Genomic DNA, 15,320 nt, shown 5'->3' with positions numbered 1-15,320 from the left:
ACTTTCCCCCAGCCTTTGAGAGCTTTCGTTTGAGCATTTGTTCCCGTTCGGCATATCGTAGCTGAAGGCTTTCGGATCTTGAGCTTAACGCATGGTACCAGCTATCGTCATCAGCATCATCATCGTCGTCGTCGTCGTCGTCGTCGTCGTCGTCGTCGTTCATGGAAAAGAGAGATACAGGGACCGGCCAGGTCAGAGGAGGAGAAGAATGGCATTACATACGTATATTATACAGTCCACCGCAGCCGGTTTTTGAGTCGAAGAATGGAGCGTTCATCTGGCAGGTGGACATCACACGTGCTCCGAGGGTAATTGCCCGTTCGGGAAGAGACAATGCCGGGTTTCCTACACTAGCCATGCAGAATGACATAACTGAGACGGGTAATTTAACCTTAGCTGGCGTTTGCGGCGGGCAAGCTCCGTGAGTGAGTGAGTGGTGTGTGTATGTGTATCGAAAAAAGGGTGTACTCCCGTACCCCGTACCATACTCGGTACAGTGCTGTAATTACGCGCGCTGTTATGGGGTTTTAACGGGAGAGGAACTCCGCCCAGGGTTTACCCCTCTCCTCGCTTGGTCCCCCTTGAAGTCACCCCTTTCATCCGACGGACGGGCTCCAGGGCGGCGGGAAAAAAAAAAAAAAAAAAAAAAAAGGGGGCCTCGACCAAGGTGCATTGTTTTGTGCTCTCTTGCGACCGTTGGTGTTTCGACAGCTCTGGCGGGAAATGGCGATGACATTTAAAAAATATACATTACCTCCTAGCTCTTTTTTGCTTTGAAGCTCCGAGCTGTGCGGGTCTCTGGCTGGGCGCTGTCGCCGGCCTCAACCCGCTCTTCTGATGTACTATGTATGTATGTATGTATGTACGTAAAGACAGGGATGCGTCGTGTTAATGCAGTAGTTAGCTGCGATTGCGGCTGCACGACATCGACGCTTTCCGAAGGGTGGTCGGAAAAGCTCTTTTCGCCAGACGACTTGCCGCACATGCAGGTTGTTGTGCTGTTACGGATGCAACCAGCGTCCGTACCGTACATCATCCATACATACCCAGTACACACAAACACTCACTCACTCATCCTCATTCTCTCCCTCTCTCTCTTTTTCGTTCACAAACCCCTAACCTTGAAATATGCTGCTGCTCGCTACTACCTCGTGGCAAGCGCGCAACTGTTGAAAAAAAAAAAAAAAAAAAAAAAAAAAAAAAATGAGAGACAGGGGGAAGATCAAACCATGGAGAAACAATTCCATTTTCAATTCTTCCGGCAAAAGTAAACATATAGAATGCGATGCAATTTCTGAAGCTCTCGCCAGCGCGTACCTTGGTTCCCTGGGGACCGGATGGATAGATAATATGTATGTATGGGGGGAGCTCTGGTGGGATGGGGAAAATCAAAAAAATAAGAAGAATCGGCTCCAATGTCTGAAATTACGTGTCATGAACCTTAACTCAACCTGGCTGAGGGATCGGGAGCTCTCTTCGTCCTCCTCCCACTCTCTCCCACTCTCTCCCACTCTCTCTCCCTCTCTCCCGGACTGCTGGGCTGTGGCATTCTTCCCGTCGCTTCGACCAGCCAGTCCCGGCCTTCCCGTGCAAGCCAGTCCCGTAACGAGTTTCCTTTTTAATTTTTATTTTTATTTTTATTTTTTTTTTTTAAGGTACAGTACAGTTCCTGGCACCTCCGTAGATAGCCACAGTAGCTCCCAAGGTCTTGACAAGAGGCGGTGGTCAAGTCTAGTTGGTGTTGGCTCACTGCCCTGCCCCCCCGGTGCGGAAACATTATAGTTGGTCGGTTCGACCGTAACCATTTAACTATCATGTACTGTACGGAGTATCCTGCGGATCGAGAGGTCAGGCATTAAGGAATTGTTGCTCCGTCCCCCCCTTGTGCAAGCATCCGGGTCGGATGGTGAGTTATGTAAGAGGAGGTTCGGTCGTAACTATTAACTACACGAAAAGGGCCAACGTTGCAGCTTGCGAATGCCAATGCGCACATCCACATGATTTGCCAGATCCAACAAAACCCAGCTTCGCTGCATGGAACGCTGTCAGAAATTTGCCGCTTGGGGGCATGTCGCAGCTCCCGTCCGGGTGATTCCTCACCTCCTGAGCTGATTGGGAGCTCTCTCTGGCAGCTCTGTAACCTATCATCGAGCTTATCGTCGTCATCGCAGCTAGTTACATCGGCCCCTCCGCAAATTCGCTGCGCAAAGCTTACTAGCTCCGTCGGCGCCAGTCGACTTCACCATGGGACGAGAACCAATCTTTTCTTTTTCCTCGCCCTCTTTTCTACAGTATCCTTACTATTCAACTTACTGCCATTTTTTTGCTCCGTCGCTATCTTTAGACCCAGCCTGTTCGCCGAATCCATCGAACAGGTCGACTGCTTGACGAGGTCTGACAGCCTTTTTTAACCCAAAAAGTTCAGCCAGCAAGCAGGTAATCAACTAGTTAACTCTCCCTAGCTTTCTTTTTTTGACTAATCCCACCCCTCTCGCTCTCTCTCACTCTCGCTCTCTTTCTCCTCTCCTTGCTTTTCAGCCCCCCTCTTCTCTCTCTCACATACCCAACCTCAACCTCACCTTGGTTCACTTCACTTCATCTCCTCAGCTCCCTCGCTATCCCGCTCTCTCAATCCACCTCGTCGTTCGTCGTCTTCTTCTTCATCATCCGCTAAGCCTCCGATCTGGTTGCTTCGGGTCCCCAGAAACAGAAAGGAAATCATCGCAGGCTAACATCCTTCCCCCCCCCCCCCCCCCCCCCCCCCCCCCCCAAAAACACCCTTGTTCCCTGCTTGATTTTCCCTGCTTCAACCGCCCCTCGGTTCCATCGAGCTCCCTCTCTGTTCCACCCCCTCCTCCAGGTTTGAGAGCTCTTGGACCTCCCGATTCGTTGCCCCTAAATTGATCCACTGACTAAATTAACAGCCTTGGTTACTCGCTGCTACACCACAACTTTTTCTCCACCGGCAAACACGCACACTGCACCGAAGTTCCACCAACTCCCGTTCCGCCTCTCTATCTCTCTCCCTCTCTCTTTTCCTCTCTCACACACACTCTCTCCCCCCTCTCCCCTATCTCTCACTATCTCTCCTCTCCTCCACCATCGACCTTTCCGCCCGATTCCATCTTGTCCTGGCTAAGGAAAATAATGCTCGGCATCCTCGGTTCTTCAATCGTCCCTCATTGAACGCCTTCTCACACACTCTCCCGCTTCCCACCCCCGGAATCCGAGCCCCTCAGAGCTCTCCCCATCCTCTCCAAGCCGGTGTGGCGCTTTCCTTCTACCCGTTGATTCCGCTCAAGCTGGTCACTTGCGATCGATAACTCCAACCATGCCGCCAAGATCCTCCCTAACGAGCTCCTTTTCGGTCTCCGACGCCAACAATGAGGTGGTCTGCCCCCTGACCAATAATGATGGTTCCAATTGTCGCAAACGGTGTCTGGGTGTAAGGCCTCTTTCTCTCCATCCTCTCCAAATCTCCAGCGCACTGCTCTGTACCTATCGTCCCATCCCCATCCTGGTGTCCACCAATAATCGCCCCAAATATATCCGCATTCGCCCCCAAATTCCTCAATTTCTGCCTTTGTTGTACCTTGCGCAGAGTTTAAAATTTAATTCGGCAGCCCCGAAGTCATACAGCTCCGTATGCTGACAGCTGCAATTGGAAACATGTCTAGGAAAAACGATATCGTTCTATGCAGGAGCACATCAGACGTGCTCACCCCAATTATTATATCCCGAAGCTTCCCGCGACAGAGGAAAGCTTCCAGTTGATGGTTAATACTCCGCCGGATCAGAGACCGCATCAACAGCCGCCAGCTCCTACTTCGCATCCCCGACGAGGCCCAAGTTCGTAATCCAGATCATTTTGCTTTTTCCCGGCGATAGACCCGCTCACTGACACAAAGATGATGTAGGCGATAGAGATATCTTCGCTCGGGACCAAAACTCCCCTGCCACGCCCCGAACTCTAGAAGAAGCTCATCCTGCTGCTGCCACAGCTGCAGTGGCGCTGGCGCAGCTTCAACACCACCGATTGATGTCCGAATGGGACTCTGAAGTGGTTTGTCTCACCAATGGCGCTCTTATTTCTTATCTCCTTTGATGATCGACGAACAGCAAAACTTTACTAACGATATTAAAACAGGATGCTCACTCTGATAGCGATATAAGAAGGGATCGCATGCGCTCTTCTGTGGAGCTGCCTCCCCTCCGTGACCATTTCAAACAGGAGTCGATTCCTCCCTTTTCACCCCGTCCACGAGAGCTACTCCCGTCCATCTTGGCACATTCACCACCAGGTCGCTCGTCTACGCTACCACCAATACAACGAAGGGAAAAAATTCAACGCGCTCGCAAGGGTTCATTGACACAAGCTCGTAAAGGAAAACATGAACGTACAAGATCCAAGGAGTATGGTCGCCGATCCAGTATCAACGAACGTAAAGCGCTATCGGCAGAGCCTCAGACGGCAGCTTGGGTACAGGGAAAGCGATGGGAAGACCTGATTGAAGCCGCTACTTCAGCTACCGAAGTAGACGATGACCGTGATATGACACCTGTACGTGTTCAATCAAGCTCCTGGACTGGATTTTTCATTTTGTTACTTGCCGAGCACACACTTGGTGTCAATTAGCGTACATCTGCTAACACGATCCATTTTCTGATAGGTCCCACACTCACCACCATTCCGTTCTCTTGCGAGCGTCACTTCAGCTCCTTCGGTCCAGAAGCATCGCTCATCCCTACCGCCTGCATTTCAATCAACACCTGGATTGCCACCTGCGCAGTCGTCCTATCCCAGGCAATTCGCACCTCTCTCCTATACAGCTTCTCCCCTCCAAAAAGCGCTCACGCCTCCTCCTTATGAACATAGCGGACCACCGGACACGGACCTAGAACCATTCCCATCGGTAGAATCGTCCCTGGATTCTAACTCATCCGTTTCTGGCAAAAATTTCCATATGTCCGCTTCCGGATTACCTCCTCCAATGTCCGACTCCAGTCCTGTGCAACCACCTCGTCCCGGAACCAGTTCCTATCCACTGTCCTCCCACCCTCACCAGCTACAACCACATATTCGGAACAGGATCCATCATCGATTGTCCAACCCTACTCCATTCGGTAGCCATAACGGCAAGGACGTTCAAATCTATTGCGCCTCTTGCTCTAGACCGTGGCCTCTCCGCGAGTGCCTTGCTTGCACTGAATGTATCTGTGGTGTTTGCAGAGAGTGCGTAAGCATGATGTCGGGAACTATCGGGGCGAGTCCAGCTTCGATCTTGAACCCGACGAGCAACCCCGGGAACGGGATCAGCGGCAACGGAAATATCAGTGCGCCGCGAACAGGCCTACCTGGCCGACGCGGGTGCCCGAGTTGCGGGACGATCAGTGGAAAGTGGAAAAACTTCCAGCTTGATTTCCGGTGATGCATTTCATGATGTCTCCCACCTTATGTCTAACGGCCCTGTCACCTTTTTTTTTTTTTTTTTTTTTTTGGTTTCTGGATTGGCTCTCTCGTATTTCTCTACGGTCTTTCGATATGATATGACATACATGCCTGATGCTATAACGAAGTCACATTGTCTTGAGTTCTTACCCGGCGATGTACATGTGAATGGTTTACAACCTCAAGTTTTATGATATCATATTCTATCATGATGTCAGGATATATATATACACATTTGGCGGAAATTTTTGGCCGTTTGTTTGTTTTTCCTTATTATCTTTATTTTTTTTCTCCTGTCTATATTTTCAAATTTTCTGGGCTTCTCGCTACTCACAAGGAAAACGGCCTGGTCCAATCTTTTTCACATCTTTCAGATTATTTTACGGCCTTTTTTTTTTCATACTTTTACTTGATGCTCTGGGCTTATCTATATTCAATCATGTGTAAGTTTCTATTCCTTCCGAAATATCACTTTCCCTGTTGAGTCGCACCCATGCCTTTTGGTGCTCCATGTGGAGATATTTCATTTTCTCCCATTTCGTTCGGGGGAAGAATGAACACATTTTTTTTTTTTTTCTTTTGCCGGAGCGTGGAGCAAACTATAGACAAACATTGTGTTTTCTTCAACACTGTACACTTTATCCATTGATAGCTAGCCGTCATGAAAATTTGTCACTTGCCTAATTGTATTGTACGGAGCACAGCATATACAATGTACATAGTTCCATATCCTCCCAACGTGAAACACGCCACCAGCAACAGAAGCTGAAGAAGGTTCTGAAACATTCTTAAAACATCTTGGAACAACAGCTCAAATGAAAAATATAAGTGTGGGGATTGTTTTCTCGTAAAAGCAAGCTTCATAAAGCAAGCAATGCGGCATCAGTGGTTTCAACCAAAATTTCATGCATACAATAGTTAAATACTCTGAACACATAATGTGTACCGTAGATAGCTGCACTGCTCCCTGTACCTGATGCTTTCGTCGGGTGGGCCTTTTCTGGAGCGCCGGCGGTCGAGGCTTGGCGGGAAAGAATTAGTTAAGCTTATTTTTAGTGCGTTTTTCTCGAACCCGCAGAAGCCACGCTTACAGTACAGAAGAAGCCCGGCGAACGGTCCAGATATGGAAGTAAAATAGAATTCAGTTCAATATCAATCTCTACATACTCTTTGCTGTCTGGGATGAGTTCAGACCGTTTCTTGCTTAATTCTCTCCCCTCGATTAGGGCTCTAGAAATATCAAGGGGATATTCCAGACGAATAGTTAGCAAAGCTGGTGATGGAAGGGCGCTTGGACCTTAAAAAAAAAAAAGGATGTCCCGATCGCTATGAACAAGCTTCAGTTTGTAATGACTTGAAGGAGCTTTTCATTCCTATCAAAGCCTTTCTTTTTCTTTTTCCTTCCCTTTTTTTTTTTTTTTTTTTTTTTGTGTTTTTTTTTTTTGGTTCCCTGTCCGCTGTTTCGCTGCAGCGAAACTTACTGAATTCAATACTAAATTGCCTCCTAGAGACCCAACGACAGGCAAGTTTCACCTTAATGGCGTGAAGTCTAACCGGACTCCACTTTTCTACTATTATTGCTCTACATCTGACAATTAGCTTGGGGGACACCATCATCGAGTCCGTTTTATGTATCCCAGACGATCTACCGTCCTGTTTTTGCCATCCGGTTGTCTCCCGAAGCGTATGTCTTCGCCATAATGCCTTCCGCTGGCGCTTTGGACTTCCAGGGAGCTGATATTTTCCATTCATATACTAGATGGAGCTCGACTGGAAAGGCCCATCCAGGAGAGGAGGTAATAGTGGAAGAAAATCGGTATCCTTTGGTTCACAGGTGGCAAATATATTGGACTGACAAGCTACGTAATAGCAAGTAATGTACACTCGAGCGATATCTTGCGCAGTGGATTAATGACCCTTATTCTGGTCATGTATGAGAAAGGGAGAGAAGGTATATGGATTGCCCACGAAGTTGCTCTGGTAAAATACGTATAATTCACGATAGCATTTACCGTTCGCGCAACGCTTGGATTATAGAGATCTACCTACGGTTGTGGATTCCCAGGTCGTCCTTTTGCTATCAGCCAGTGATCGTCGATGCAGGGTCATGGAAACGTATGGTGGCGGGTCAACGGGTTGTCGTCCGCAATCCCAAGCCCTTCAGCCCCCGCGCCCGCCGATAAGCCCCAGGAAATAATCTCAGCTGGCGAAGTTCAATTGGCTAAACTACTCAGGTGGGATGAGAGCGATTCCTGTCGGTTTGGCCGAGAATTTCCCCGATCTCCTCAGCTCGCCAGCCAGGCGGTGCTGAGCCATGCTCCCAAAATAGTTGCTGCTCCCTCCTTGCATTCACATCCAAAGCCTACTTCCCAGTCTCGAGTAGAAGTAGCTTGACGCTTCGAGTCCTAGGGAGGGTATAACAGAAATTTCAATGCACTTCCTGCTGGCACTTGTGAGAACTTTTTAACTTAAGCCATCTGTACTTGCCATGAATAGTTTATCCCAGTCCTTTTGGATAAGTTACACAAAATCTTTTAGAATGTTTTAAGGTGTCCTGGGACCATTAACAGTTCCCATGAAAGAGTCATATGGACACGTCGTGAAGATTTAATCCATGCATACTAGGTTCAGAGTGCATCTAAGCATCTTCACTTAGGAATGCCACGGTTTTATTCAGGGATCAGACGGTAAATGCCATTACAGGAAAATATGGATTGTCTCCAATTGGTTCCGTTGAGACCGTGTTTTCAGACCATCGGTGGCCGGATGGGTCAGGTCGAGGCTGAAATTCCTGGAATCCTTGCTATCAAGCCATCAGGCGGCTTTTCGGAGATCCCCTTAAAGGTAAGAAAGGAAATAGCTGGCCGTACTCCGTATATTCATGGAAAAGCTGATGTGCTCCTGGCCTGGATCACAACACCGTTCCAGTGAACTTTTGGCCCATGGGACCTGTTCCAAAGTAGGTCGCGTCCAATGGAGATGCCACATCGTCCAATTTAACACAGGAACTTTGATATACTCTGGGGTAAATTGGGATAGTGGCATGTACGTCAGACAAGGCGCCTGGTCACAACTCTCTGGAATTCCACTCAAAATGTACATTCGAGTTTTCATATGCTAACGGTTAAGAACCAAATACCAGAAGATAAACAGAGAAAAGCAAAAGGGGGAGTAATTTTCGCATTCTCAAACGCTCCAACTTAAAAGAAATATCGAATCAACACCAGACTCTTGCACCGGAAATATCAACCCGGAATAGAACGCGGGGGCTACACAGAATGGTATAAGACAAGGAGTGCTAAGGGCAGCAAAGAAAGTACTCAGAAGGGGAAAGGTGAGTACAAATATAAAATAAATCTCATTTCAACGTACCCTACAAAGTAATAGAGACGAGAAATTAGAGAAGTGTGGATGAGAGGAATTCAGATAATGGACACAACCCCTTTGAAAGGAGTTAGAAAGAGGCATCAGATAGCGAAAAGAAAATATAAACGCAGGGCCCCGGTGATCCAGGTCGTTGAATGATTTCAATATCAAGACAATGATAGAATAGAAAGCGGTACTTCACACAAAAGGCTATGAAGGGTCAAAAGGTATTATTAACAAATTTCCATAATGTCAAAAAATGTCGCTCAGCATAGAATGTAAAATATATCAGGGCTAGGTACATGATTACCTTGCGATTTGATTTCGTATGATGTAGAGAATAGTCTAGCAAGAAATGCTTAGTATCTCCACGGTGGCCGCTCCTCCCGATTACCTGTCGCACTGTCTCTCCCGGATCGTGGTTTAGGCAACGGAAGAAGACTAACTCGTCGATAAGAATAACCCATGGCAGTGCCGGGTCGACTTGACCTTTTTTCATCTCCATTTCGTCCGGAGACGGAAGTGTCACGAACACTTGGGGTCCCAGCATAACTTTGACGACTTCGGGGAGTTGAAGGGAGACCGGTAACTACAGAGCTAGGCGCAGGAACAGCCTTACGTAGCTTGCTGTAAGGAGGTGGATCAATAATGGATGACTTCTTGGGTGTTGGAGAAATGCCGCGGTCAGGTAAAGGAGATGCAGCCCCGCGACCAAGCCGGCTTGGTGGTCGGAGCCCTGGTGCTGGAGAAGCGGACGATTCTCGACTGAGAGGACTGCGTGGTGGGAGGGTGGAAGGAGTAGTTCGAGAAGGAACGGGAAGCTTGCGATGAGGTGACGGTGTGCTGAGGGACAAGGGCTTGAAGTTGTGCCCAACGATAAGATCGTTGGTATTGGAACTGTTATTCCACCTGGGTTTCGATAAAAGTGTTGGGCCGTCAGCCCGCGAACCAGGTCGTGACGGAGGCGTGGGTGAAGGAGATGTAGTCGTCAGTCTCGGAGTCGGGGACTTCAAGTAGGCGTTGCTCGCTGAAGACGACCTTGGCGCCAGTGCGCGTCTTGGTGTTTGGCCTGATGGTGATACTGGTTGGGGTAGGGCAGAGTATCGCTTCAGCTTCGAGGCGGCTGCCCGCGATATGGTGCTCCCTGTGGTGCTACTTCGTCTTGAGCCGTTGGACTTTGCATTGTTTGCACCGTTGGGCATAATCACGGAAGACGCTGGGGAACTCTCTGGAGTATCGAAGGCGCTTCTTGTTGGAGGGGTATCCAACGTAACGATGCTTGATACTGAATCACGCAGCTGCTGGCCCTTGGTAGCCGTGAGTTCCCCCAAAACTGAGTCCATGATGCTCATCTTGTCTTGTAAGGCCTCATATCTTGCCCTGAGATCGGCAAGGAGACGAATAACTTCTCCGTTGACAGTCAAACGGTCATTAATCCCCTTTTTGATAATTGAAAGCACTCGCTCAATGGCAGATCCATAATGAACCTTCTTCGCTTCGAAGTTTTCAGCCCTCTTTGCCAAGGCAGCTGGATTATTATGCTGAATTCCACCATCAATAGCTTCTTGGAGTTTGTTGACACTCCGTTCCACTGACTCGCACATTTTATGTGCTTGTTTGCCAGCGTTTCTGAAAACTACAATCCATCTATCTTCTCCCAATTCTCTTCTTAAAGCCTCCGCATCCGTCTCCAGTTTCCTGTACCCTTTCTCAAGTCGATGTCTTCGGTCCTCCAGTTCTTGGCAGGCGCTTGGAAATACTTTTTCCGCCCGAGATTGAAACATTGAGAGCCTCATCGGAAGGAAGTCGAGGGATGCCCGGAGTGGCTGCATTCGCGCAAACAATGCTAGAAGGCTGGCTTCATCCTGCGGATTCTGGGACACTTGGATGTCGAGTTGAGAGCCCCCAGGTGGAAAAACGGGAGCGAAGCTAAACCTTTGATTCGAATGGGTATTGCCGTTGGCTGGAGATTCTTCCACAATTGTCTCGAGCTCGTTTATGTCAAGACCATGAGCGGGCTCATGGTCCATATCTATGACAGTCTTGTGACGCTTCTCTTCCATCTCAAAGATCAGTCGGGCGAGGTTTTCAATTTCAAGACCAACGTCCCCAAGCACTGCATTCCAGAGCTCTTCCCATTCCATTGCCAGTTCAACTTGTTCTTTAACTCCTTTCAACAAAGACCTGACCGTACTCCAATTCTGTAGCGTCGATTCCATTTGTATAACGATGGCATGAAGCTGATCAGCTCCCACATCGGCAATATCGTCGCGTAGCTGAACATCTTCAATCGCCTTGACGTAGACGTTAATCAAGCTTTCAAATTTCGTAACAGCTTTGTCCACATCGTCCAGTCCTTCCCTGCCACCAGCAGCAGCCCATTCCACGTCATCATCTGCATCTAGCCCGCTCAAAACCTCCGAAGCTTTATTGATCCATTTTTGGATCTGCTCGGCAGCCTGCGTCAGAGCTCGGACGGCTGCGGAGGCAGTTGGAATTGCAGCAATACTCGCTTCTAACGTCGACGGCTGCGGAAGGCTGATTGAGGTTAGTTGGGAGAGCTGGTTGCTGAACGATGCTCTAGAAAAGGAGTAGATGGAGTCTGTGCGATGGAGTCCAAGAGGATTAAAATATGACTCGACATTGGTGGCACCGCTTGGAGGTGGAGGTGGAGGACTGTCTTTCGGAGGTGGAGGGGGCCCTCGATCGCTTTCTTCGGTGCTCTTCCTAAGATACTTTTCCAGATCAGTGGGTTCCAAGGGGGGATCTATATTCGTTCCATGGCACGTTCCCGTATTTTCCACCGCGGATTGCAGGCTGGTCTCATCTGGTATGGACATTTCCTGGTCTTCGTCTGTCGTGTTGATCACGGATGGTTGTACGGGGCTATCCACTTCACGATTGTAAGGGCATTCGACAGACTGTACTTCGCTGGTCGTGGAAAGCGGTTCCGGGGTATGTGTCCTCGAGCGCCCACCACCCCACGCTCGACCTCGTTTTTGAACTTTGATCGAAAGATCTCGATGGAGATTATCGAGCTCTTTGAGTTGTGCCTCGGGGATCTTCCCAACCGGGCTTCGATTTCGCGACTGTGTTGTTGGAGAAGTAACCGTTCCGTCAAGGAGTTTTACCCGCGCTGCTAAGTTCGGAGAGAGCCGACGAAGGAACGCAGATGAGGACCGCAACTTCTGATCTTGATTCGCTGGTGTAGAGACGTGTTGAGTCGATGTGCTGCTGGACTGCGAAAAGGATGTTGTAGCTTGCAGAGAACCTGAGGTCTGAGCGTCGGGGGTTGCACTCGGACACGAAGATAATCGCTGTGGAACTTGAATGGGTGACGTTTGGGGGCTTGTCGGAGGTCCGAAGAGCGTAGATGTGGCCGTGGCAGGGTTTGTGTCTTCTGGGGCGGCTATAGAAGCTGGTCCAGGGCTCGACACGGGCACAGCTGCGGGCATCGATACTTGAACGCCACGTTCAGCGCTGCCTACCTCTGTTTCCAACGATGGTGCCGTAGATATCAGCTTCAAGGATGGTGTGGATGGTTCTGCCGTGGGTGCGGGTAGCTGTTGGGGTGCACGCTCTTCGCTGGCTGTTGAAGGGGTCTGTGGTGGATGGACTTGGGATCGAAAAAGGGAGAGACGCAGAAGAGAGGTGAGTGTCCGGAGCTGGTTGCCGCTTGGAGGGGATCTGCCGCACCCGGTCACCCGCAACTCATCAACGACGGCATCGAGTACTTTCGCGGGTCGGGGAAAGGGGAATTCTACACGGCAGCGGGGGATGTTGGATTGAATTATGGAAGACGCCGAAAGGAGCCTGTGTGGGCTCTGATTGCAAGTCATCATCGTTCCCCTAAATAGAACATACACAAAACCTCAAACACAGGCAATATTATTGTTTCACTTCAACTTTCTTTGACACTTCTATGACATTTGTATTATTGAATGAAGATATCGTTCAAAATATATTTATCCTTTTTTCTTGTTATCTACCTGGGAAAGCTTCTACATATGCTGCTGTCCAGCAGCACCCAACCGCCCCGTCAACCCGCAGTCTTGTTACAAAACATTATAATAACACTGGATTACTCTCACACATACCAAAATATGTATATGCAAATTCCAAAACAGATGAAACATTACGCACTGTGCATTGAGTGGCAGGAAGTCTGTCCGGAGACACAGAGGAAGAAGAAGGGTATCAAGCGCAATGGATAGCAGACAACGTGGTACCAATGAGATGTTGTGATTGTCACCAACAGCTTCACTTTTCACTTCTATTTGAGCCTAAAACCCCTCATACCTCAGACTCGTCTGGCGGAACGATGGATAATATTGGATCCGGATTTTTCTTTGTCCAATCCCGGATCAGCTCTTCTCGAACACCTTGACACCACTTAAACAGCGCCTGGTCAAGTTTCCTCCATGCCTCATCGCTGTCTCCATTGACAACCGCCAACGCGTCTACATCAAGTTTGATCTCCCATCGAATTTCAGCGGCCTTGGCCCAGTAGCGAATATTGTCAGCCATTCGGTACGGTTTTCCGACATCTTCATGGAAGGTTCTAATTTCTCCAAAAGGACGCTTTGACATCCTGACAGCTGCGTTATGTAATCGCACAAGGCGTCGACCATCCTGCCAGCGAGAGAGAAACTGTGTGGGAAGGGGACAATCTTCGGCAGGTTCCCATGCGGGTATCGCCTCGGACTCCTCAAAGCTTTGAAGGAACGCCTGCTCCCTCTCGCGCTCTCGCCCTGACCAATCTCCGCTCGCCCAGATCCAGCTGGCCCTCTTTTGTATATCCGCCTCTTCAAGCTCCCTTTCTTTGCCAACCATCGCTTCCACTCCCGCTATCCATCCAAGCATAACGTTTCTTTCTTCTTCCTTTAACCCACCCACAAAATTTCGCCCTGCCCATTTTCTCAATACGTCCAAAATACCAAGCAGCTCGTCACGGATTTTCTTCTCGCTCTTGATAGAGTCTAAGCGTACTGGATTTTCATGAGAAGTGTAGTAGATTCTAGCAGCTCGAATAGCAAGGGTTACCACATCGAGAATATGCATGCCTTCGATCTCATGCCATCCCTGCGGAGGCTTCGTTAATGGTGGGTTTTCAGACGTTTCCTCTGCAGCATCCGACATATTTTCAGGCGTCTGGTCACTCGATACGGGTGCAGAAGCCTGGGCTGCCAGTTGATCTCTTGTAGCAGTTAAGACGTTTCTGGCTTTATCCAAGGCGGACTGTAGATCCCTTCTAAGCTCTTCAATGTCTATCGGGGGAGGGATGTGGTGCGTGCGAACACTATATGTGCTCACGGTTGGAGGTAGCATGGCCGGTTCATTTTCATCCCATTCTTCCGCCAAATCGCTGACTTCCTCGATGGGACTTTCAGTCAAATCCCCGCCAAAATGCGTCTGTTGAGTCAACATGAGCTTAGGAATATCAGAATCCCGTCTCTTCTTTGCACGGGCCAACTGTCCGCCTTTACCATCCAATAACCCCGTTCGAGCAAAGTAATACTGTAAATGCGCGATGCTCCCTAAACTCATTACGCTCTCGCGATTTTTTGCAGACTCTGCAAATACAGCGCCTTGGGGTCTGATATAGCCACGTCTCCGGGAGGACGTGGAAACCGAGGATCCTCCATCGCCCGATAAATTTGAGACCGAGGATACTGTAGAGAACGTCCGATCGGGAGAAGGGCAGGATGAAATAGCGGGAGTCGGCGACAAAGACGGGGAAGGAGAGAGATCGCGAGGTTGTATGGAGATCGGATCTGGGATCGAACGAGCAAAGGATTCAATGTTGTCTGCCATGGCGGCTATTTGAGCGGGAGGAATGGTTTGTTGGGACGGAGTAAGCGGGAAATTAACAATGAAGCTGTCACGTTGGGAGAAGCCTTGTTTGTGTAAATAAAGCTGAACCCGACTGGAACTGGCGGATGCATGTCACAGGGGAAGGGGAAGGAGATGTTTCAGTACCATGGTGACATTTCTAATGAGTTAATTTAGCTGTTGCGGGCATGGGGGTTTAGTAGCTTGCAACTTGCACCAAGCCAGGAGATGCAGTTAATTAGTTGGGCTTCCTGCGGGCTTCAGGGGGGTTTAGCCTCTCCTTTTTTTATCGCCGTCACATGGTTTTTTTTCAAGCCCCCGCATCAACACCGGGTTGACCGTGAGAGGCATCGGAGTGGTGAAAGTTTGGTGGAGAGTGAAGGACAGGGCTTGTGTCAGAGATAAAAAAGGGTCCTGAGCAAATCAGTGTCTGCACGTCATCCCAGCCGACCGTGCTGAGGACGTTGGCGGAGTTTGTAGACTTTGTACGAGGCCACCGTTGGCTGGTGACGGCCGAGTCGGGAACGTCGCGTCGACCAAATTTGGGCCTAGCGGGGCGGTCGGGGGTCAGATGACTTCATTCCTTTCCACCAGCGCATGCCACGAATCGAGACAATTTCTGCCATCTTCAGCCATATCTCGTCGAAGGGGCAACAAAAGAGGCTCGTTGAGG

At 49.3% G+C, this 15,320-nt stretch overlaps 3 protein-coding genes across 3 annotated transcripts; 1 reads left to right on the top strand and 2 right to left on the bottom strand.

Annotated features, from left to right (window-relative positions):
• Positions 1 to 2,541: 2,541 nt before the first annotated feature.
• On the top strand, positions 2,542 to 6,133 carry D8B26_002102 (uncharacterized protein). Its single transcript, XM_066123727.1, has 5 exons — positions 2,542 to 3,445; positions 3,678 to 3,849; positions 3,918 to 4,063; positions 4,148 to 4,561; positions 4,671 to 6,133. The coding sequence occupies exons 1-5, from the start codon at positions 3,332 to 3,334 to the stop codon at positions 5,427 to 5,429; spliced, it is 1,605 nt and encodes a 534-aa protein (XP_065979802.1). The 5' UTR covers positions 2,542 to 3,331; the 3' UTR covers positions 5,430 to 6,133.
• A 3,041-nt stretch (positions 6,134 to 9,174) lies between these two features.
• Positions 9,175 to 12,657, bottom strand: D8B26_002101 (uncharacterized protein; the record flags this gene model as incomplete). The annotated part of the gene is made up of 1 exon (XM_003066042.2): positions 9,175 to 12,657. The coding sequence occupies one exon, from the start codon at positions 12,655 to 12,657 to the stop codon at positions 9,175 to 9,177; it is 3,483 nt and encodes a 1,160-aa protein (XP_003066088.2).
• A 451-nt stretch (positions 12,658 to 13,108) lies between these two features.
• D8B26_002100 (uncharacterized protein) lies at positions 13,109 to 14,629 on the bottom strand (the record flags this gene model as incomplete). The annotated part of the gene is made up of 1 exon (XM_003066041.2): positions 13,109 to 14,629. One exon carries the CDS (start codon positions 14,627 to 14,629, stop codon positions 13,109 to 13,111), a length of 1,521 nt encoding a protein of 506 aa, XP_003066087.1.
• Positions 14,630 to 15,320: the final 691 nt, after the last annotated feature.

Source organism: Coccidioides posadasii, chromosome 1 (genome assembly GCF_018416015.2).
Source record: "Coccidioides posadasii str. Silveira chromosome 1, complete sequence".
In the NCBI taxonomy this organism is placed as follows: Eukaryota; Fungi; Ascomycota; class Eurotiomycetes; order Onygenales; family Onygenaceae; genus Coccidioides; species Coccidioides posadasii.
This window is presented reverse-complemented; position numbering and strand designations above follow the sequence as displayed.